The 25,108-nt window shown below is 40.7% G+C and overlaps 1 protein-coding gene across 14 annotated transcripts in view; it reads left to right on the top strand.

Annotated features, from left to right (window-relative positions):
- Positions 1–3,556: 3,556 nt before the first annotated feature.
- The window catches only part of MACIR (macrophage immunometabolism regulator), a 178,798-nt gene continuing 157,246 nt past the window's right edge, over positions 3,557–25,108 (top strand). For 7 of the 14 annotated variants that reach the window (XR_011505917.1, XR_011505918.1, XR_011505919.1 and 4 more), the window contains exons 1-2: positions 4,356–4,869; positions 10,456–10,545. Coding sequence is in view for 6 of the 14 variants with exons in the window: in XM_070517631.1 (XP_070373732.1) it covers positions 4,502–4,869; positions 10,456–10,545 (458 nt within the window). In the remaining 8 variants the exon portion in view is untranslated. Of the gene's footprint in view, positions 3,755–3,786; positions 3,809–4,160; positions 4,870–4,906; positions 4,930–10,455; positions 10,546–18,588; positions 21,064–25,108 lie in introns of those variants that run through there. The other 7 variants (XM_014841189.3, XM_070517633.1, XM_014841190.3 and 4 more) reach the window with 7 other exon arrangements.

Below are 25,108 nucleotides of genomic sequence, written 5' to 3'. Positions count from 1 at the left end.
CTTTTACATTCTTCCAGCTTTGCTGTTTGGTGTACATACATTGGTCTTCTGGGTACACTGACCATTTTAGCCTTATATAATGTCCCTTCCCATCTCTGGTAATCTTCCTTGCTCTGAAGTCCACTTTGTCTAATATTAGTGTAACTACTCTTGCTTTGTTTTCAACAATGTTTCCATGATATATCTTTTTTCCATCTTTTTACTTTTAACCTGCCTATATTATATTTGATATAGGACCCCAAATGTAAATAAGTGATAATGTGAGGCTTAGCAGGATGGTCCCACAGCTTAGAAATATTCTCTGGCTCCAAGTGTGGTCCTGGAACAGGAAAGAGCTGAATGGAGGGACCAAGTGTTAGGGTAGGTGTTTAGGGTAGTGACCATCCCATCTATGGACATGTTGTGTACTGCAGCCTGTAGCTGTAGGTGGCAGCTCTGGGAAGGGACAATAGAAACCTCTGTGGACAGATGAGTATAAACCAAAGGACCTCTTCCTACTCCCTGCCATTACCACCTACCTGTGACCTGGCATGGCGTATGCTCTTGGAACTTTGATCCTACCCAAGGGAGCGGGGAAAAACCTTAAGAAAGACTGAAGACTTGAAAGTGAAATAAAATGATGTGTTGATCTGGGGCCTGTTTTCCCCGGGATTCACATTCTGTGCCCTTCCCCTATTTGCCCCTGTGTTACAGGGGGGCTGACCCCTGTAGCCTGTTTCCCTGGCTCTCATGGCAGCTGGTGTCTAGGTTTGGCTAAATGGAAGGCACTGGCAGGATATTGGAGGGCAGGGGGAGAGGAGAATCTCTGGTACATTTTCCCTGCCATAGATGGCTTCTTTGGCAGTGGCTGTCTCTCCTCTGGCAGCAGCTCCTACCTGGCTGGCCAGGCTCCCGGCGCCTGGGCTCCAGTAACCCTGCTGCCTTCTTTATTTCTCCAGCTAGAGGCTGCGCTTGCTAATTTCTGGATTACCTCACCAACCCTTGTTTAGCTTCTGAGTTCTTCTATTACCTGTGTTACCAATTCCTCGCGTTCAATTATCTCTGTCAGTAAATATTTGAAGGTTTCCTGTTTAGACTCTGCCTGAAACAAGTGGGTTTAGAGAAAAGAAGGCAATGTGGTATTTCTTGCACACCTGGCTTTGTAGTTTCTGTTTTATGTCCACTGTGTTGGCAAATTTATCTATTGTGTTCTCTCAAGATGGCTGTTTGCTAGGTGACACTATTTACGTCAATGTATAATCTTTCCAGACAACTGCCATTTTAAAGTGATTTTTTTTTGAAAGGATACCTTGAGGCAAAGATGTAACTTACAAGGGGCGTTTGAGATGGGGTGTCTGACTCTCTAGGTTCAGAAGGCCTTTCCGACCACAAGGTCTAGTCTCCCTTTGTGCCTAATTCTTTATAAGCATGCTGTTTTTCTTTTTATCTTTCTTTCTTTCTTTTTTTTTTTTAGGAAGATTTGCCCTGAGCTAACATCTGCTGCCAGTCCTCCTCTTTTTGCTGAGGAAGACTGGTCCTGAGCTAACATCCATGCCCATCTTCCTCTACTTTATATGTGGGATGCCTGCCACAGTATGGCTTGCCAAGCGGTGCCTGGGTCTGCACCCGGGATCCCAGCCAGCCAACCCTGGGCCGCTGAAGCAGAATGTGCGAACTTAGCCAGTGTGCCACCAGGCTGGCCCCAGCACGCTGTTTTTCTTTATAGCTTGAATAGATCTTTATAGAACACAAAGAAGCTCTGGGAAGGGCTTCTGCATTACTTCCATGCCTCCATACTCCCCTCAGCCACAGCCCTTGTGAGCCACAACTAATCTGAATTAAGACAATACCCAGTCAGAGTCTTTAAGTGGCAGAGACATATCACTGAGGGGCCACACATAAAGCTATTATCAGCCATTAACTGCCTGGTGAATTGGTTTATTAGGTGTTCTTTGTGACACTCTAGAACTGCCTGAAGTTTTGATTGGGTGAGCAGTTAGGGCTAGGATGGGAGCAGGAGCACCACCCATGGAGGAAGGCAATTTGGAGACAAGTCCCTCTCAGGAGGGCTAGGCTCGGGCCTAATAAACTCAAAGCCAAATCAGAACTTTATTGCTTTTGGCCAAAGAACATTGTCAAACTTTCAGAGCAAAGCGCAAGTACAAGGCATTCTTTGGAAAAGGTTATAAGATTTCAGACAGGACACAATGAAAGCAAGTTTCTGAATATAAAATATACAGTGTTTTGGAGGTGGTTTTATGAAATGATCATCAGAACAATACACTACTGTGTCAAGCAGATTATAGTCTGAAATAACTTTCAGTGTGTTCTCTTAAAGTACTGATGCAAAAAAAAAAGTCCATCCATTTATTTATCCAACACATACTATGTTGTGCCAGGTTCTGTATTTGAGAAGTTACATACATATCTATGTTGGAAATAAAGTAATTTATATTTTTAAAATTGTTCTTTAGAGAATGTTAGTCAAAATTTCCGTCTCCCTCGCCCTTCCCATGTTATTTTAGGGCGCATAGAGATAGCATAAAACGTTTTCTAGCTGAGCAGCCTCTGGGCATCACTCTGTTGAAATAGAGGTATTCAGATTTATTTGCCTTTATATTATCAGGTGCATATATAGCTTTTGGAACAAGTTTGAATCAAGATTTGTTTAAATTTGTATTAATTTACACCAAATATATGACTTTTATATTCAGATAAAGCATTTTGATTAAATAAAAAAAAGAACAATAAGAACAAGCTCTCTTGGCTTGAGAGTGGTACCTAAATTAGCAACATTATGAACAACTCGGGGGTTCCATGGCCTGGGTTCAAACCCAGCTCAGCCACTAACCAGATGTTTGACCTCGAGGAAGTTACTTAAACTTTCTGCATCTTTAAAATGCGGATGGTAATTAGTCACTCCCTTACAGAACTGTTGAGAGGTGTAAATGTGGAAATGCATGTAAAAAGGCCTGGCACACAGTGAGAGCTAAATAAATGTCAGTAAATATTCTTATCGCTGAATTTATTAACCAGTTTGGCAGAGGACATGTACATGAATTGAAAATAGAAAATCTTGATCAAAGAAAAGAATTTCTTACGAGAATAGAAAAGATCAAGTTTGAAGACTCAAAAATACCTAAGCCAATCAGAATATGAATCTGACTTTTGCCCTCCCCCCCACATTCACTAGATATTTAGCAGTTTTCTAAAACCCTGTAATTTGTCATGTCATGGGCTTCTGGTCTTCTCTCCTGCTCCTTGCTGAGTCCTTTAAGCAAAGACTCACAAATGACAAACGTCACCACACCACTTAGTTAACTGATGAGACCTGAGTGTTGTCAAGCTTTCGAGTTGGAGCTGCTCAGTCGGAGTGCGGGGTTTGGATGGGGAAGGGGTGTTAGGACTCCTCCTCCCCTCCTCCTTGGTCAGCACCCCCTCACCCCCGCCCTCGCCAACTTCTTCGGGCCTCTTAGCGCCTTTCCCTCGCAGGTCCGCCCTTCTCCGGGTGTCGGAGCCGGGCGCAGGAGGCGGGCCCAGCGCTGACGGGCGGGCTGCGCCTCCGCAGCCGGGGGGCGGAGGCGGGCGGGCGGAGGAGGAGGAGGAGGCGGGGCCTGCGCCGGGCGGTAGCTGGCGCCGAGCGCGGTGGGAGAGGAGAGGGTACCCGCTGGTGGCCTCTGCCCAGACCTCGGCGCCGCAGCCCTGCGCCTCTCGCGCCCTTCTCTCCGGCTCCGCAGCCCCAGAACGGCGGAGGCGGCGGAGCTGTGGGCCACCGGTAGGTTGCACGGGGACTGCGGTTCCGTCTGCAACCTTTTGTGCTGCAGGCAAGGTGCTGGTGATGGGTGGGTGGGTTGGGAGGGTGCCCCAGTCACCGATCCTCGGTGCCAGCCCCCGTCGCGGCGCCGCCCCTTCCTCCCTGCCTCGTGTCGGGACCGGGCGCGCGGTGTCCGCGCGGTGCTGGGGAACCCCGGCCGGGTGGGCCTCCGGGATGGGCGGCGAGGCGGCCCCAGCAGCCCCCAACCTCGGCGGGCTGGTGCTCGGGCACCCGAGTAGGGGGGCCGGGGGCCGGTGAACTGGGTGGGGCCCTTGCGGGGTGCTGGGATCCCGCGGTTCCTTGGCACAGGGGTGGGGCCGGAGACGCCGTGAGTGTGCAGCGCGTGTGAGTGAGTGTGCGGAGGCGTGCGCCCCCGTGTGCGCGCGGCGTGCGCTCGCCGGGAGGTGCGGGCGCCTGGCGGCCCGGAGCGCCTCTCCCGCGCTGCAGCGGCGCGGAAGTCGGGGCGCGTTGGCGCGCACGCTCGCTCCGCCGCCGTGCCCGCTCCGCGGGGCGGCGGGCCGGGCCCCGTCGGGAAGCAGCTGCTTCTCGGGTCTGCTGTGCCCCTCGTCGCGCGCGCCGGCTGCGGCTGCCCGGGCCAGATAGCGCCTCGGGGCAGCCCTGGCGGCCTTATCTCGCCGGCCCTCCTCACCCGCGCGGCGATCCGGGGGCGAGGCCGCCGCGAGCCCGCAGCCCGCTGCTCGTGTACCGATGCGGCGGGGGCAGCCGGCCGGCCGTGGCCGGGGGCGCGCGTGGGCACTGGGGCCAGGCGCTGGCCAGGAGCGAAAGCGGCAGATGCCCTTGGGCATCGCCGCCCTCGCCCCACCTGTCGCGGGTGGACTTCGGGGCGGGTGGGAAGCGGAGAAAAGGGGTTTCCAGGCGGGCGGCCGTCAGACCTTGAGCAGGCGGCCCCATTGTGAAGCTGCCAAACTCTCTCTAGTGGTGGAATCTGCAAATCTCTGCCGGAAAGGAGATGGGAACTCGAAGGGAATGATGGCCCCGTCCTTTTCCCCTTGCAAGTGTTCCACATCCTTAGGGTCTCTCTGCCTCTCCACCCAGGCGACTTTGCACCCGGGGAGGTTAGTGATTTCTGTCGAGCCAAGATGCTGAGTGTGTATGTGAATGGCTGTGGTGCACAGGTAAAACTGGGCCTGGGAACTTTAAATTCACTTGAGAGAGAGGAAGAATGGAGGCAGTAGCGTTTTATAAGGTGCTTGCTACTTCTACTCGAAAGAACAATTCTTGCACAACGTTTCTGACGTTACTGGACTTTTCATTTTACATTGTTTTTCTCACATGAGCCGCCCTACAATTTAGAGTTGTTAGTTGCGTTGTTTATTTAACCCTGTCGAGCAGGTTAGACGCTAGAGAGAGAGAAATGACCTCTTCCCAAAGTTTATTTTCCTGGTCATTTCAAAATACAGTATTGGGCATTATTGCGGAAGCTTCTGGTACTTTATTAATTCAAGACCACGATTTATGCTTACACAATGATCTTTAATGAATGTTTCACAGATTTCTCAGCGTTTTCCTTACGTAACTGTGTATGCATTATAAACTTAATAAAATGGCTAGGATGAAATATAAGGATTAGTGATATAAGATGGGTAGGATATTTATGGACCTTACATAATGGTCAGTGAATTTGTTTACTTATAATTTTGTATACTTTAAGAGCTATTGTACACATTAACCCTTAAAAGTATTTAGTGTGGTGGGAGTAATAAAGCTTCATATACAGAATTTAAATTTTCTTCACTGATTCACGGAGGATTCTGGGGGGAAATTGGCTCTTTTCTTCCAGAGAGAACTCTGATTTCATCACTAGCCTTTCAAAGGAAGTTCCTGGTTTTAAGCTGGAAGGTTAGCCATTTCCACTGTGTGCACCTCTCCCGTTTCGTTATGCTTCCTGAGGGACAAGTTTCTTGTAAAGACTGAATGTAGATTTTTAGTTCTAGTTACTGTCAGTCATATTTGTAGTGAAACGGAATTTTTTTCTAAAAGTAGAAGGATGACTTCACGTAATGATAAGAAGACAGTGGTTTTTCTAGCCCTAATTTCTCCTTGCAGAAATAGAAACTAAATGCTGCACTTTGAGGGGGTTGCTATTAAAAGAACTGATATTAGAAAGAGAAACACATTTCTGTCTAACTGACCCTGTTAGGGGTTGTCTTACTGCTTGGCCAGGTGAATGATTTGTTTGTAAGGTCAAGGATGGTTTCAGAAAAGTCACACCTTACTTAACACCTCTTCTAAAAATTACTGATGATTTAGTTTTCACTGGTCGAAAATGGAAAAGTAAGATTATTTAAGGTAACCTCTAAGATGGCATGTAGGTGCAGCTGAGGATTCTGTTTCCCTTGTGTGTATTGTACTTTGGCACTTAAACCCCTTCATTTCTGCTCGGTGTTGTGTTCCTGAGAGATGTTTTGATCGTTCCCTTTTTTGCTTGTTTTCAGAGTAATCTTTAAGACTAGTGGTTGCCAAATATTTTCATTCGTCTGAATGGAACTGTTAACTATTTTTTTCCCCAATGCTTTTCATTATTGGTCTCTCCTCAGATAGCCACTCTGAGAAATACTACATTTCCATTTCTTTTCCTTCGTGTTTTGGGAGCTAGTATTAGAACCTGTAACTACTACTCTACCAATTTTCTTTGCCTAAATTTATCTTGTTTTCCATAATAATAATCTTTAATGGTTAGTGGGATTTATTTACCAAAATTTGCCAGGGCTATGTGCTGGCCTTTGTATTTATAACCCTGTGATTTGGAAGTGATTGTTAAATTTTTTCATATTGCTATTTTGTTAATGGATCTGTGCTGAAGCCTGAGACTTGTGGCTTTTTTTGTGTAGGGATTTTGTGTGGGTCTGAACATTTCCATATGGAGCTTTCTACATTTTGGGCAAAACCACTCCCTTCTCTGGGTTCCCAGTGCCATTCAGGTTTATATTTCCACGTCTGTCTGTCTTCTCCTCCTGCCTGGTCTCAGGCTTCACTTTTTGTACTTGCTCTGGTGCCTGTACAATGCTGGGACATGATAAGACTCATGAAATATTGTTGAATGAGGAAATGAAAAATTGAATGGCTGAGTGGATACACCCAAAGAAACAGTCCTCAGATCTGTATGGGAAGCCACTACGTAAGCAGAAGGGTGTGCCTTTCTTTCTCTTTAAATTTGTTGCCTTCCCATTGTTACATATGACATTTGAGTAGGATAACAATGTAATTGCCAAACTGGGACACTTTCCAGATTAAGAGGGTGCTGTAAATAATTATGTCAGGGCATGGCTATGAACTGAGACATATGGTCACCTTACTTTTGAAGGACATTCTTCTTTATTTACTTGTGCTATCTGTCACCTTGCCTGAGAAATTTGACACACTTGCTAGTTAATGTTTGCAAACTTTCTATTTGTAGAATCTTCATTTGCAGTCAAATGCTGAGTGTCTTCTGCTTAGTCACCCATGGTTTCCTTATGCAGAGGCCTGTGAGCAGCTCTTGGCCATGCTTTATTTTTCCTATTTTCATTGCTTACAGGGTAATGTCACAGGACTTTCTGGTTGTTTCAGCTGCTTGTAGCTGGAAGCATTATATACTCTAGGCTTTGCTCTGTTTAATTCCGTCTGTTTTTCTATGCAACATTTAGCCCATCTTGTAAGAATTTCGCTGGAATTCTTTTCCTTCTTGCTGACTGACCTTTTTTGAGAGGAGATCCATTGATATCTTGCCAAGCCTTCATGTTCAAAATATTGGCCAGAATCAATTGCAAGTGTTAGAGATTTATTGATTTCTAAAGTATTTTAAAAATGTTATTTGGAAGGCATATATTTTGGGGACTTTCATATAACCATCTTTCGTGGGAGATGCAGGCAAAGCCTTTAGTATAATTTTTTGCTAGATTCCTTTATAGGCTGTCTCTTAAAGAAGTATATTCTTGTACTCGTTTCTGGCCTTGTTCTTTTTATTTTTTAATTTTTCCTCTTTTTCACCATCTTGTCCTCGTCATCCTCTTCTGAGCACCTGTGCACAGATAGTGTGCAATTACACACAAAGCAGGAGGCAGAGGCAGAAATGAGTAAACAGTGAGAAATGGAAGGCGCTCTGCACCTTGGTTTCGCCCTGTGTCTCGCTCCCCTGGACTCTGTGTTTGTATTCTATTTTTAGCTTGGCACTGGCATAATAGGGATAATCAGTTACTACACTTTGTTTACTATGAAATTACCAGCCATTTCCTAGACTTCCACAGCAGCTCCTGTGCAGGAGGTGGATAATTGCTTTAAGGCTCCTCTGCTTTCAAATCCAGAATGAAGTTTTAGATTGATTTTTCTTTTGGGATTGAAGGAAGTGTTGGAAAACATATCTTTCCAATGCATTTAAAGCTTGAAAAGACTCTATCACCAAATACATGATGCAAATTATAGGAAAGTTTGAATGAGACGTTAGATTGTTTTTGAAAACTTTTCTTTTTTTAGAATTAGAACAGATTCATATTTTTCCAGTGTTCCTGCTTCTGGGTTTTCAATCTAAATTTCTAAAACTCTAAATGAAATCTCTCTCACTTTGGGATAGATGTAGCCCTGAAAAATTAAGTGGAAATATTTATCTGTATTTGCCATCCAGTCATATAACCAGCAAGTATTGGTTGGTATATTTTTTTCCTGCCTTGGAATTTGTGATTAAAAAAAAATCCTGTAAGCTTTTAGGAGAAAGAGTTAATGATCTAGAATGATTTTGTATAAGACTCTCTACTATAGGCCTTGGAATCCTAACATTTTTCAAACTGGAAATAATCCTAGAGCTAGTGGTTAAAATTACCTTCCTTCAGCCATTTCACAATTGGGGCAATAAAGCTTTTAAATAAAGTGCCTCCCCACACATTTAAAATAGGATTCCATTTACAGTAGTTAATTAATATACATTTTTTAGGAACATGATTATTGTGTAAAAAGCTACACACCCCGGCTTATCACTGAACACAGGCTGCGCGCGTGTCTAAAGCAATATCAGTGGGCCTTGGACTCAGATGGATTGGGGTTCAGATTCCTGCTGTGACTCTCAGATGGTATTACTTGATCGAATACTTTAAAACGAGGATAGTATTTTCCTCATGGAGTAGATGTTAAGATTAAATGATATAACTTTCATACAGCTTTTGGCGTATAGAACATGCTAAAAAATATTATTTTTTTTCCCCTCTTCCCCCATTAAAAAGCCACTTACTTAAATAAGAAATCCGTTTGAACTTTACAACATTGGTATTGGGGAAATTCTTTGGGATTAATTATATTAAATAAAAATGTTTATTGTTAGATCATTTTTGTTCCGTTACAGTTCACTTTATGTTAAAACCAGAGGCTTCATTGGTGGAGTGGAAGCAAGTCTTCATTATCTAGGTTTCTTGGTTACCCAATATGAAAATAATTGGTGGCAAAAGAAATGAAAGGGAGCATGTCTGTTATCTAAATCTAAAGAAGTTCCAAAGGCTGATAAACATGTTTATGTTGGGAGTGACAGTTCTTGGTGGGTTAACTCCTTCAAGTTTCTCAGGCTGAGGAAGCAAATATCTTTAATTTACTAATTATCCCTTTCTTTTGGATGAAACTCTCTGCACTGGTAAGGAAAGTAAAAAGTGACAAACTCCTTACCTTTCCCTTGCTGTTTGTATTCTGTTAGAGGACTTGTTGGCCTGTTGCTACTTCCTCAGGCTCTGTTAACCCGTGTAGGTAAAATGAATCACTCAGCTCCTTTGAGGCCCCCCCACCCAAGTTGAACACAACATCAGGAAACCCAACAACCAAAGAAAGCTTTACAGGTGGAAAGGACTTTGGGGAGTTTTCTTGGTCTCAAGAAATTAACGTAGTTAACTGGGGAGGTAGAAGATAAAGAGAGATTCTCTTACACGTTACCTCCCCAGGTAAGAGAGGAAGGCACAGACAACGTGCTGGAAACCTTAAGCGATCTGATAATGCTAAAGAAGTGTTTTTCAAGTTGTTCTCTTAAAAAAAATGTTTTCCAAGAGCCTTCTGATCATTTGCCTCAGAGCAGTCTTAGGAGGGATTTTTATTGTTGCTATTTTAGGGCTAAAATCAGTAGACATCAAAAATTAATTACACAATAACAACATCACACTCTTCTAAAGGGCTTTGCAGGATGCAAGACACGTTCCTCTACCTTATCTCATTTTATCCACATAACAACTGTATGAGGGAGGAACGATGGTATTGTGCTCATTTTAGAGATTGCTATTTATGCAAGGTCAAGAGGCAGAGTTCTTAGCTGGGGGCTAGGACCTGTTCTTTTAACCCCAGCCTCAGCGATCTATTTTCCCTAGGATACATGAGTAGGAGTTGGGTGGTGGAACCAATATTTAAACCCCTAATTTTTCTTGTCTCTTTATTTAGCCCAGTGAAGCTACTCTTAGTCTCCAGGTAGAGTTTGAGCAACAGAACACAGAGGGACAAGCATGGTAAAGGTTTCATTTAGCTGAACAAACTCAAAATTACTTTAATTAAGTTAATTAATATTGAATTCTGTACCTCCTGTACCTGATGTTAGTACATCCTGCTAGTTTCATCCTGTTATGCAGCTAGAATTGATATAATTGCTTTATAACTTGTGTTACTTGTTAAATTAAAGGTTTATTTTTATATTTCATGTTTAGTATCTGGAGTAGAGCAGAAAAATTATTATGCCTCTGTTCTCTTGGGACTCATTGGAAATTGTACAGTGACGTCTTCTGGGATCTAGTCTGGTGAGTTATCTCTTTCTTTTTCTGTTTGTTAACCACTTGTATGAACATAATATCATAATGTGTATTAAGGACTGCATGAGCAGATGAATGTAAAGTGTCATTATATTATTGCAAATATGTATACTACAATTACGAATTTTTTAATGGTGAGAACTGAAACTGTTGTTGCAAAATGCTAACATGATTATATTTGAAATGTTTGACTTTTTGATTCAGTAGGTTTTCTCTGTATTCCTTTAAGTTCAAGGAGATCTTTGGAATAATATTTCAAAATATAGTAGTTAAGAGTTGCTCTGATTTCAGGGATTTTTAGTAAAAACATTAAGCTCCAAAGATTGGCAAAATAATTTGCAAAAAGTTCTAGTTGTGTTTTACCATGCATAAAGAATGGCAAACTGATGACTAAAAGGAGCATCATTGTCAGTCGTGTAGCAGTTCATTGTAAGTGTGGCATTCCTTTTCTCACACCATGTATTTAAACTGTTAAAAATATACAGTTCCTTTAGTTGTCTTTTGTCAGTGTGTCATCTGTGTATCTGTGCTGTCACACTTGTCCATGTGGCTCCAAGTCTTTGAAGGGGAAAAAATTTTAATAATGATCTTTGTAGCTCTTTAGTATTTTAAAAGCTAGCTTAGTGTGAATTCATGCTTTGGTGTGTCATTCTCCTCGGCCACTATCTTTGTAGGTCTTTACTTTGAATTATGTAGAGAGGTCATAATCCTTGGAAAAAGCAGTTTCATAATAAGTGATTTCCAAATCAGCAGTCAGCAGAAGAATGATTCAAAGGAATGATGGATAAAAACAAATGCTTTATCTTTTTAGGCAGATTTTGCTTATCAGATTTTTGAAAACGCATTTTAAAAACATTGAGAAAATAGAAACAGTTCTAAAGTTTTCAGTTTTGAGGAAAAGAGCAAGAAGTTTGAAAACCTGAAGTACAAAGTGCTTTCAGAGGATATTGAATAAGAAATAATGTGGATGAGTCATTAATTTATCCAGTTGAAGTAAAGCACACAAAAAAATGAGTAGAAGCTACAGGAATGTGTGTGTATCCATATCTGTCTGCCTGTATGTGTGTAAGTGTACATGTGTATGTCTATGTGTGTGTACATAGTTACAGACATAGTTATATATGTAAATAAAAGGACATTGTAGCAGAGCTGTAGAAAGTGAAGTGAACCAACTTGAGAGGTAGTTATCTGTCACTGAAGGTGTTCAAACATAGGTAGGACAGCCTAAAAATTAATATTCCTTCTGATTCTAAGATTGTACAATTTGAAGAATTTTGAAATTTGGAGGACCATCAAAAACTTGGAAATATATGACAAGTTTCTTTTATTTTTAAAGTCAGGTTTATTGAAGTATAATTTATATGCAGTAAAAGTCACCCTTTTAAGGTACATAGTTTGATGAGTTTTGACAAGTGTAGTATCCATTTGTGGATGGAGTGTAGTTAGCACTATGGTCAATATATAGAATATTTTCTTCACTCCCCAAATTTTCTTGTGCCTCTTTGTAGTCTGTTCCTCCCAACCCCAGCCTCTGGCAGTCATTGATTGATTTCTGTCTCAATAGTTTTGCGTTTTCCAGCATGTGTCATATGTGGAATCACACGTATGTAGCATTTTCTGTCTGATTCTTTCATTTAGTGCAATCCTAGGTTGCTCCTTTTCATTGCTGAGTGGTATTCCATCGTATAGGTGGAACACAATTTCTTTAGCCATTTTCTGTTGGTGAATGTTTGGATTGTTGCCAGTTTTTGATGATTATGAATCAAACTGTTAGAAACATTCACGTCTTTGTGTGAAGTATGTTTTCAGTTTCTTAGGTAAATACCTACAAGTAGGGTAGGTGGGTTATTTAATAAGCATTTGTTTAACTTTATAAGAAATTGCCAAACTGTTTCCCAAAGACTGTACCTGACAACAGCTTCTAAGAAGCTCAAAGAACTATACCAAAGTGTGTGCAGATGGAGAAGCCTAGTTCCCATTCAGCACAGATTGATTTTTATTTTATATCCAGGTTTAACAAGTTTGGTTAGTATCTATTTTAAGCTCACAATGGATTAGAAATAGTACATTAGAAGGCCTTAGGGATAGGTTGTTAGCAATTGGAAGCAGCCAAAAATGATATCCGCTAATATGGCTATAATTACTGATTTAAAAAAAAAGCAGCAACTTACAGGAGTGAAATTCTTGTGTCTGATAACTTCTGTCTGACAAGTTCCCAAACATGTTTGCATATTGGAATCACCTGGGGATCTTCTAAAAATTTCAGAGCCCAGGCCATACCCTAGATGAGTTACATCACAAATCTGGGGTAGAGCATAGACGTTGGTATTTTTTTGAAGCTCCTGGTTGATGTCAATGTATAGACAAGTTTGGGACCCACGGGCTAGAAGCACAGCATGATGAAATCGAAGGAGCCCTGGACTTGGAGCCAGGCCACCTGGACCTGCCGGCATGGCTCTGGGCAGGCCCCTGCCTTTGTGGCCTAAGTGTCCTCTTCTCTATAATCAGAGCTTCCGGGTAGGTGAACTCCAAGATGATTCTGACTTAAAAATAGATGGTTCTAGATATCGCTAGACCAATAATAGGATAATAGTCATGCTTAGGAGAGTCCATTTCCGAAGAAATGGCTGTATTCTGAATGGTTCATTTCAGGTAGCTCTTGAAAAGGATTTTGTTCACATGATGACATTTTTGTTCTATATATTTAGACATTTATGTTATAGCTGGTTTCTCTTAAATGGCATTGCTGTGTGTTGCTAAAAACAGTTCAAGCATATGGAGCAGTTTCTTGATTACTGAGGGTGACTTTTTTAGATAAGCCCAATTAAAAAAAAATTCCCAGAATGCAGTAGTTCTCAAGAAGAATTCTTTGTATAGCAGTTGTGAAACTTAGCTATTTTCAGAGCTGGTCTAAGGAGCTAAGGCTTCTAGGCTGTATTTTTAAAATGTTGCTCCTTGTGCCAAATGTAGAGGAAATTTGGCCTCTGGGAGAGTGTTCAAAGCTGAGTAGATCCCACACAGGTCACCGTCTTTTGAATGTGCTCATCTTGGCAGGTTCCCCCACGTGTGTTGTGGTTTGGACCTGTTTGCTTTCATTTCAGCCAAAATTCACAAATGCATGCTGTATGCAGTGTTTTTAAAATGTGCGCTGTGTACATTTTCTAGTAAATGTTAAAGTGTTACCTTATCTAGTGTGGTCTAGTTTTGAATCCTCATACATTTCAAAGAAATATAGTGGCACCTATGAACATTGTCAGGTTTTGTATGTTTTATAAATATGCTTCAGTGCCGTTGTTGCTGACTGGATCGTGAGGGAATTTGAGACTGAAGATCCTTAGGTGTTATTTAAAAGATTATATTTGGGCTAGCCCGGGTGGCATAGTGGTTAAGTTCAGGGTGCTCTGCTTCAGCAGCCTGGGTTCAGTTCCCAGGCACGGACCTTCATTGTTCTGTTAGTGGCCGTGCTGTGCTGGTGGCCCACATACTAAAAAATTGAGGAAGATTGGCACAGATGTTAGCTCAGGGCAAATATTCCTCAGCAAAAAGTAAAATAAAATCAAATCTGTATATGTGTGTGTGTGTGTATATATATATATATATATATATATATATATGTATATATTCCTCATACTTGTCTGGGAAACTCAGGTTTAAAAGGATTGTTCAACTACAAGTTGACCTTTCTATTCTTGTTGCATTTTCTGTTCTAAACTCTACTATCTACAGAAATTTTGCTACTTCTGTTATTAGAACATTTTTTATGTTTTCTGTTTCTAGTCTTTATTTTGCTTTAAACTGTAATATGAAAGGCATTGATGGAAACAATAAAGGTATTGTTGGTCTCTGATTTTTAGTGCTCTGCAGTGCAGAAGTTAGCTTTGGACTTGATTTCTTGGTTCATGGTTTATTCTTTTTGATGCAGTGGGAGTGGTGCCTGTTGCACATACCTGCAATATTTATGAGCGTGCTTTGTAATCATTTATCTTGGCAGTATGCGTTTTGATACAAATTTTATTTTAGAATATGAAACAAAATGCTGAATCATGAATAAGCTTTAAAAATAACAAACCCATAAGCAGATTTTTCATGGTAAAATATGAATAATATACTGCTGAACACAGGCCACCTTGGGTTGTAGTCACGCTAGCCAAGTTTCCTGATAAATGCCTTTTAACGAGAAATGTTGCAGTGCAGAATGTTGGACATGCGTATATCAAGATATGTTAAATTTGAGACTGTTCAGTCTTTGTTGTCTTGGGTGTCACCCTCTTTTGCTAGAATTCCAGAGTTAGAAAGTGCCTAGACTTCTTCCTCAAATGGGCCAGTACCTACACCCCTGCTGCCCGTGTGAAAGGTAACCTGAGAAAGGTGACCTGTGACTGCTCTCAGGTTCTTGCTCCAGTATTTAAATCCAGTCAGGAAATTCTCAGGAATTTAATAGCATAAAAAGTTTTGTTTTTGGTCACATTGAAGAATGGAAAGTATGCTGCTTAGTCAGCATTCCACCCAGCTAAAAAGGAAATATTTGCCAATCAGTGCTCTCGTTTCTGAAACCCAGCCTCCACCTAAGCTTTCTTAGTGCCACACAGTAGATGTTCTTTAGAAGGACAATATATAAGTAAGAAGGATCCTTAAAAACAAAAATCTAAGCAATTCGCAAGAGACCTAGTTGCACCGTTCACATTCCTGCGTGAATATCAAGCTCCGGAGATGTTTTTGTACGTACGGCAATACACCGCAGACAGCAATGAAACCGCCTAAAAGAGCGGTTAGTTTTGAGAATATGCTATTGTTTGGAGCAGAAGTACTGATGATTTATAGCTAAAAAGTGCGAACAGTTTTCCAGCCTTTAGAATTGCTCATCAGCAGTTCAGCAGGTTGCAGCTATACATGTAATATTTAAAATGAGCCTTTTGGGTGGTGAACATGATGTCGTCTACACAGAAATGGAAATATAGTGATGTACACCTGAAATTTATATAATGTTATAAACCAGTGTCACTGCAATAAAAATAAAAGTAAAACGAGCCTTTTCATGTTTCAGTGCAGCAAGACTGTCACTCAGAAATTTTACATAGAGTGTTGACCTGAATTACTAGGTTAAATATTTGTGTTAGAGGATACTCGAAATGCTTGCTTCTTTGACTTTCTGGTTAAGCAGTGTTTTCTACAGGGACTGTGTTGTTTGCCTCAGCAAAGTATGGTGGGTCTCTTAGACCAGTCTGCTTGGTTGAAGTTTCCTGAGCTCTTAAACCACATCTTTTACTTTACAGTCTAGGTTAAATCGTCATCTGTCAGGCTGATGCCTGAAGATCCTGTTGGTTAGTTTTACTGAAGCCAGGTGATATTTTTTGTGGTGTTATTGGCTGCTGGAAACTTAACCAATGATAGTTACTCATCTAACAGTAGCGTCTATTTCATGTCACGTCAGATTTTGACCTTTATACGTCATTTCACTCGCTGTCTTGACTTTTCTAATTTTCTAGGTGCTTATTTTCTAGATAATATGTAATTTCTGCCTTTTTCTCTCAAACCTTTATGTCCTGCCATCCTTCATCCTCAACCCCTAGAGATTGTAAGAATTCCCGATGGTCTGCCTTGATGCAGCAGAATTGGCTTAGTGTGGGAACAAAATCTGATGGTTCTATCGACCACAGAAGCCTGTGCCCACTCTTCATTACTGTGACTTTGTACACCATTAGCTTGCTTAGCAATTTTTATCCCTTATGGGCAAAAAAGATGACTTTCAGGCTAGTCTCTGTTTGAATTATTACGCAGTTCAGAATGGGTGGGGTATGAATTCATAGATTTTAGGACGTTTATAATATACCAAATGAGAATGCAGGAAGGTGGCTGGTGGAAATCCATGGACTGCCATATTTGGAAGACACCTAGACCAAAGTGTCACTTTAGGTGGACTGATTGCTGGAGTGTCATCACCTGGGTGACTGCCCTGGGATGCGGCACCCAGTCTGTGTGTGTGCTCCATTTCCTCCACAGCCCTGGTCATTTGGGCCTCATCCACGCTCCTCTCCTTGTCCTTCAGAATGAAGTATCAGAGAAACACTTTGTGCCTGTAGCTGCCTCTCAGGTTGGGTAGGTTGGAGGCCTTGGATCTGTCCCTTTGTGTTCCTTCTGGGCTACAGATTTAGTAAGAAAGGAGGGATTAGATTGTCATCTGGCTTAGAGTAAATATTTATTTCTTCAGCATAAAATTTGGTGAGGCTTCATGTGGCCCCTAAAGTTTATTAGATGAGAAGTCTTCAGGATTTTGTATACATATCAAAGTAGCTGATAGTTACCTGCTATTTCCAGCCTATCAACAGAGAAATAAGTTAGGCAATCAAATATAAATTTATTTTTACATTATTAAGATAGAATAAAGACAATTCCTTTAAATCTAGAAGAATTGAGGGGCTAAATTAGTTTAATTAATTGGTTAAGTTAAAATTGGAAATACTGTGTACTGGGGGGCTTTGAGGACAAGAAGGAAAAAAAATATTGGCAACAGATGTTAGCTCAGGGCCAATCTTAAAAAATAAAAAATAAATAAAATTGGAAATAGTCTAAGATTTAGAGTAAAAGAAAAGTAAATATATTGATTCCTTTGGCATTAGCTGTGTCTCAGGAATCATTATTAATGTTAGTTTTCAGTTGTGCTAGAGATGTGGACCACAGTGAGGACAGGATGGCATCTGGTAACTTCTTCATAGTCTGCGAGTATTTATTTTCTGATGAAGGAAAGTACAGCATGCAAATGAAGGAATGAGGTTATGACCTTTTCTTAGCTTTCTAATTGCTTGGATTTTAAATGAATGCCCAAGCTTTAGGAATTGCTTCAATTAGGCAAAAGGTTATTTGTTTTACGAAAGGATTCATAAGAATTATTAAATATAATAGCCTTTTGCAATAAATACTTAATCTTAAAATCAGTTATTATTTGACATCATTTTGACTAGTGATCTGAGATACTCAAAACTGTTGTTTACTTCTAGTTGAAGTTCAGGTAGAAATAAAGTTTCTCAGAAATGACATTGTCACTCAGTTTCCCTTAGTGTTCTGTTTCCCAAGGTTTGATTTACCTGCCGCTTCCTAGGAACCTGGCCATTGTTTGTGGTACTTCTTGTTAGTGGGGTTTTCCAAACTATGTACATAATGTGATCATTGTAGTGAATAATATTAGTATTCATTGTGAATTGTTCTGCCATTTACTAAACTATTCAAAAGTGCAATGTCTTAGGTATTGCAAAATAAAATAAATCAATGGTATATTTTATGATTAAATAGTCAAAATAACATCTGATATTTTATATATGTTTAATATTGAACATGACCTGATTTATTGGATTTAGGGTTAACTTTTAAACTATAAAATGGTTTTCTTTAAATAATATACCGGAGATATGGAAGGAGAAATATTTACAAAGTTTGGGGGAACTTCCCGTTAAGACCTCAAAAAAATTTGGGGGGGTTCCAAATTGTCTTCTTTGCAGAAGTTGATCAGCTTTTGTCTTTTATGATGTGCCCCTTAAACACAGTTGAAAAGAAGTGCAGGTGTGAAGTGAGCACTTATTTTAAATTACGTGATGGAAAATGTAAAGATTTTAATTTTCGTGTTGGAAATAGTTTGGATTCTTGTGAAACTGTGGATGATTTTTTTTTTTTGCTTAATGTTGAGATCGGTATTTGATTTGCTTAATATCGCCTCAAGGAACAGACTTGGCATCATTGAATGGACACTGCATTTAGAGAAGCATTGTTATTGTTGTTTTCTGTGAGCTTCTCCATCTGAGCCTGTTAGTAGTACTTCAGACTTTCACTTAACCTGCCTTTGAGTTCTTGAGGGCAGAGGAGGAGTAGTCATTTTGTGCCTGCTCTGGAACATTTAATCGACAGAGATAAAAATCTGTGAGTACTCTGGCTGTTTCTCAGGTCAGTGCTATTTCATGCTCCTGAGCCTTCTAAAATGAGGCGGCTTGGCCCAGTGTTCTGCACGTTATACCTTTTTAATCTGAGTCTGTTTACTTTTAGGCGTGTGCAGACTGGTGCCTAAAATGGAAGTAGATGTTAATGGAGAGTCCAGAAGTGCCCTGGCCACTCTGCCCTTGCCCGTGGCCGAGGCCGGCTCCCCGGGAAAGGCCGAGGCCGAGAAGCCCCGCTGCTCCAGCACGCCGTGCTCCCCGATGCGCCGGACTGTGTCAGGCTACCAGATCCTCCACATGGACTCTAACTATTTGGTTGGCTTCACGACTGGTGAGGAACTCCTGAAGTTAGCCCAGAAGTGCACAGGAGGTGAAGAGAGTAAGGGAGAAGCCATGCCTTCCTTGCGCTCCAAACAGCTGGATGCAGGACTTGCACGTTCCTCTCGTTTGTATAAAGCCAGGAGTAGGTACTACCAGCCATACGAGATTCCAGCTGTCAATGGCAGGAGGCGAAGGCGGATGCCCAGCTCAGGAGACAAGTGCACTAAATCTTTACCTTATGAACCTTATAAGGCCCTCCATGGGCCCCTGCCTCTTTGTCTTCTTAAAGGTAAGAGGGCTCATTCCAAATCTCTGGACTACCTCAATCTAGATAAAATGAGCATCAAGGAGCCAGCTGACACAGAAGTGCTACAGTACCAGCTGCAACACCTAACCCTCAGAGGGGACCGTGTTTTTGCTAGGAATAATACATGAATGACGAGCAGAGAGTGTAAACCAGTTTAGGTCAGCCTCCACTTGGCTAGAAAAATCCACCGTTGTACTCTGTACAGGACTCTTCACACTATAGATGGTTATATCAGCTAAGTGTTCCTGGAACATAAAAATTGTTGGCATCAGATTTTGAATACAGGAATGAAATCACAGGTACTTGGAGGGAAATCATTCTAGAGCCCGCGACTGCAAAGAAAACAATGTTGACCAATAGTTTGTATAGCTTTTTAGCTAGGAAAAAAAAGGCTTTGGTACAGTCATATCTTTATGATTCTGACGCTCAAATTGGAAATGTTATCTGCTTGGTTGTTGCTGATTTGGTATGATTCATTAGAAATTTATATCTTAAGTACTCAAGTACTTCTTTACTCTCTGTATTTTACTATAAAATGTATGTAATGATTTGTTTTATGAACTTTAGAACTTGAACATTGCTGAATTGGACCACTTTTTATTTTTAAATATTGAGTTTAAATATTTTATAACTGGTTTTGCACTGAAAAAATTAACATTTCAGACTGACAAGAGAATAATCTTTCTTCACTTGCCTCAATATTATTGAGCAATGAATTTTTTATTTCCGCATGGAAAGTTATTGATCTTGATGGCTGTAAAATATTTCTTTATAGCGTTATTAAAGTGTGTCTTAATAAAATTAAATTTGGGATACAAAGTATTTATTTTACAATGGGTGGGGGGAAGCTTTTCCAGAAAGTTTCCAATATGAAGTTTTCGTAAGTTGAAAAACTTTCCTTAGTGCTTATTTTCTAATTTAAAATTCATCTGGAACTTTAAAATGGAAAGGATTCTTTTAATTGTGGACTATAGGCGTAATACTGTTTGCATCTGAATGTTCTGTAAGTGAATGGAACTTTTAATAGCGGACCTCCTGGTTTCTACTATTGAATGCTTAAACTAGGTATGAAGTGATACCAGTCAGCATGGCATTGGATCATTCCACTTTCAGTTCTGTGCAGCATAAGCACTCATTGAAATTCCAGTTTCTAGGATTAGTGTAGGAGCCTAAAGTGCTTCTACAGTTTTAATGGGTTAATCCTGGATTACTTAACAATTTATGTCAATTGCACTGGTTTAATTTGTTGCTAAAGAAATAATGCCCTGGCTTTAGTAACAAATACAGCTCAACTATTCTTGAATATATTTTGAGGGAAAAAATGTATGTAACTTACCTTTTACCTTTTGTAAAAGTTTCTATTTCTTTTCTTTTTTGACTCTTGAAGGTGCAATTTATTTCTGAATTGGCATTTCTGGAAGCATAGAACTGCTTCTTTTAAATTTTAGTTTGGGCGCTCTGAGTTTCTTAGGTGTTAGCAATCCTCCTTATAAAATAAGAAGACCTTTTAATTAATGAGTGGGTCATTCCTGATACAGGTGTGACTTTTCTTTAGCCAGAATGAATGGCAAACACTATTTAGAGCAGAATAAGTATTAGAAAACCCCAGGAACTCTTAATCAACATTTATTACACTTTCACTGCGGCAAACCACGTGAAAGAGCCTTGAGGAAGCTGACAGGTATCTTCCTGAGTTGATCAGATTTCTTGGTGGGCTGGAAATTTTCAGCTGTTGTATATTTTAAAGTAAATTGCACCTTTGTAACATATTGTATTGACGAATGATCACTAAGATTAACTATATCTCTACAGTCATTAGTTTGACAAGAAATAGAATCCTGTCAGATGCCAAAGAGTTGGGATTTTTACGTTTAATGATTAAACACCGTTATTTATTGATGATTTACCCTGTGGAACTGTGTTATTTCTAACTATGAAATAAAAGGGTGATGTAAACACACATTGTTGTGTGGTGCTTTAAACGAGGTCCACTTTCAACCTGGTTACTATTCAAGAATTCCATCGAAGCACTTATTTTTAGGCCCCATTTTTGTAAAAAAAAAAAAACAACAAAACTTTCTTTTAGTGTTCAAGGTAAAGGATGTGTTCATGGCGGTGATGTGTCCTTGGTCTGTTAGGAAACACAACTGTGTGCCTGTGAGACCTGTCCCTGCCCGTGTGCCTCAGTGATTTCTTGAGCTCAATAAAAATATCTAGCTTTTTTGTTTTGTTTTGTTTTGTTTTGTTTTCACTTAAAGACAGATGAAACTCTGTGGCAAAAATGAAAGGGTTGAAAGTTTGAGATGCAGCATATTTGTTCTTAGCTGATTAAAAAAGATATAATTTTCAGTGTGGTGTCGTAGAAAGCAAGTTCTGAAACGCTCAGGCAGTAGTTTTCAGAATGTGTCTACAGAGCCCCTTCCCTTGGTCGGTCTTGCTTTCCTTGCCCTCCCCAGCCCGTGCTCCTGGAGTCGGTAGTGTCCTATCAAGAGAAGAGGTTAGGGGGGCCGGCCTGGTGGCACAGTGGGTTAAGTTTGCATGTTCCACTTGGGCAGCCTGGGGTTCGCCAGTTTGGATTCTAGGCATGGGCCTACACACTGCTTGTCAAGCCATGCTGTTGCAGGCATCCAACATTTAAGTAGAGGAAGATGGGCATGGATGTTAGCTCAGGGCTAATCTTCCTCAAAAAAGAAAAAAAGAGAAAAGGAAGACGCTTAGGCTGGACCTCTCTTAGCTGAAAAAAAATCCTATTTTCTTTAGTCTTTTAACATGGTTCTATTTTTGAACTCTTTTTTCCCCCCTCACTTTTGTTCAATTTAATACTCCATACTAATCAGGGCACAGTTTTAGCCAGAATATACCTGGTAGTGTTATCTTCCAGTGCCTGCCCTTTATTCATTGCAGTACAACATGACTTTAATTTTTGTGTGTGTGTACAAAGATACCATGTTTTAGAGGCCCAGCTGATGCATAAAATAGCACTAGAATTTCAGTCCTTGCCTCATTCTGAGGTGAGCTGCTTTTGCTCCTCTGACTTCCTTCTGGCTGCATTTGTACGTCTGCTTCCAGGGCTCCTACAGTCAGCAGTCAGGGAAGAAAGGACTATGGGGATGGAGTAAATGTAAACCCGTTCAAAACCCGCAGCTCTTCCTGACTGCAGCTCAGCGGGGCTACCGTTCCAGGCCCATCGAGTCCTGTTCATTGTTCCTTAGGCCTTACAATGCCCATGGGTGGATCACAGTGTCTTTTTCCTTCCCTGAGATATTTATTTAAATGATTTCAATATTTGGGGATTTGGGAAGCTTTTAGAAGATTCCAGGTTAACTTTTAAAGGCAAATGGGCCTTTCACTAAAGAAAGAATATTTCTTGAAATCTTGAGAAAAGCAACGTATTTTTACTTTTTTTCTTATTCTGACATACTTTTATCTTGGAAAGAATTTTATCCCATTATAACTATTGAAAACTTTTTAAGGGAACTTTTAAATGATCCTGGCCTAAGGGGTTTGTTCTCAATCAGAGAAAGTAGGAGAGACTGACAAGCAGTTTATAAATGGCATAAATGCTCTAGAAGGGTTGGAGTGGGGAGAGAGCAAGGATGTACATTATTCTAATGCAGAGAGGACAGCGAGTATCAAGTAAAATTGCCTTTTTGAACAATATAATTTGATTAGAGAAGTGGAAACTGATGAGGAAGATTGCTTTGGAAGTATAATAAATACAATTATAAAGCTAGAAGTGGAGGTTGTCAGCACTTAATGGTGTGCTTCACTTTGTAATGTGCTTTAGATAAGAATTATGAAATGGATTCTTTGATATTTTGCATTAGAAAAAAATTAAAGATTTTTCTGGCTAAGGAGAACACTACTAGAAACAAACCAAAACAAGAGTGGGTTTGATTTGTTATTTTGAGTTTGCTGAGCCTGTAGGACACTTCGATACTCTGGTGGGAAGGGGACGTTGAATTTGTATGCTTGTCATTGTGAAATGACTTTGTACAAGGTTTTACTAAATGATTTCCGAGGAAAAGTCTGAAACCAAATTTCCTAACCGTTGTCACCCCTGATCTTCGGGTTGTCTTTGATGTACAGATTTATGTGAGGGCGCAGGATGAGGCAAGGGGACTCTAAACAGAAGGACACAGCGTCCACTGGAATGAAAGGGAGGAGCTGCACACTCAGTGGAATCCTCAAGTGATCCTGGCTGGGGTCACTTCTGGAACCGAGAGCTTTGATGCTTTCGCTTTTGTGGAAAAGCTGGCGGCACTTTCAAAGTCCCTGCTGAACGCTCTCAGAAAAGGGTTCTTACTGTGAGCCGGTGGAAAGAGGAGGAAATGCTGGGTCTGTGACGTTGACCTTTAAGTCTGATTCACCAGGAAGAGTATTTTTCACCAAACCTTTATGTAAAAGGATTACACATGGAAATATATATTTGGAGGACTTTGAATCCTCTATCCCTGGCTGAATGCTTCAGTTAGGGAAGAGAACTTGTGTGGTAAGAAGTTCTTGAACTTAACTGAAATTCAGATTTTGGCTAAGTGGTTAGAGCTGGGATGGTACATACTGAGCATGCCTACCACCATGCTCCTCCCTGTGCATGTGGCAGACAGCGCTGGTCCATAAGTGCACAGTCTCCCTGAGTCCAGATGTGGCCTCATTATCTTTCTTAACCCAGCACTTTAGGCAGCTGCTACTGAATTGATCAGCATTACACAGGAGATAGAAACTGTTTACCCACCACACCCCATGTAATGGGTTACAGTGTGAATTGAAAAAAAGGTCTGACTGTTTTTGAGTAGGAGATGGTTCTGGGCCCTATCTTCTAACCAGAGAACAGAGGAGAATGGTCTCCGTTACCATTATCCATGAGGTACCTTCTGAGCACATGCAGGCTCTTTGGGGTTATAGGGCTTAAGGTATTTTTCACTTTCAAGGACATGCCTCTTAATTGGGAGAGAGAGAGAGAGAGTGAGGTAGCATAAGATGAATGCCAAGTGCGTGTTTTGTGAAATAAATAGCAATTAAGAGAGAGGAGCTTGAATCCTATGGGACTGAAATCTGAGGAAGAAATATTTTGTTCATTTTTCTGTCAGTTTCCTGGCCAACTTATTGGATGTGCTGACTTACATTGTTGTAAGTGCAGAAGGTGAAAAAAAGTGCTTTCATGGGGAAGGCGCTTTTTAAGAGTGACGTCTTAGGGAAGTCTAGGGAGACGAAAAACATGGGGAAGGCGAAATCTTAACAAAATAATGGAACCTGAGAAGGATCAAGGCATGCCATCAATGTTCACCTGTTAACTGCCACCTTTCTCCTTGGTGGCCTGCTGAGATGTACTGATTCACTTTCTACATGAGAAGAATGAAGGTGGAGGTTGGTTGAACTGAAATATTGGAACTGGGGGTCGGGGAGGCCAGAGCTATGAGGGAATAAATGAATGGATATTTTAGTGATGTATTTTCTCTTGCACTGCCCTTAGTCCTGGGGTGGGGGGGGGGAGGATGACAGAAGATTTGCTTTAATTATTTAGAGTCTGAAGTACATTTAAAAATGTGTGTTCTTGATATAATTTGCATAAAACACGAAACTATACGGAAAGCGTTTTGCTCAAGAAGTTTCGTAATACAGATCATCTTTTGAAATGACCAACTAGAGCCCTGCATGTATTTATAGTTTGAGTTTTGTTGTTCTTAATGTTTTACATATATTTTTAGTGTCGTGCTCATCTAATAAGAAATTAATGCAGTTATAAGGGAAAATGTTTAAGGGATTAGGATATTCATAGGATTGAATATTTTTGTGATAGGCCATATAAGGCAGTCCATTCACAGGTCACAAAGATATTCATTAAACATGACAAATTTACTTTTTTTAAGGGGAAGAGGGCATATTATATTACTTTTGGTATAACATTGCCCAACTACTTTTTCCGCCCAGAAATTCATTTCTTAAATGCTTGCTGGATCAAGCCCTCAAAGTGAAATAGATGAGGATCATGTTTCTTTCT

Source organism: Equus asinus, chromosome 9 (assembly GCF_041296235.1).
Source record: "Equus asinus isolate D_3611 breed Donkey chromosome 9, EquAss-T2T_v2, whole genome shotgun sequence".
Classification (NCBI taxonomy): Eukaryota; Metazoa; Chordata; class Mammalia; order Perissodactyla; family Equidae; genus Equus; species Equus asinus.
The sequence above is the reverse complement of the archived record's forward strand: the minus strand, read 5'-3'. Positions and strand labels throughout refer to the sequence as shown.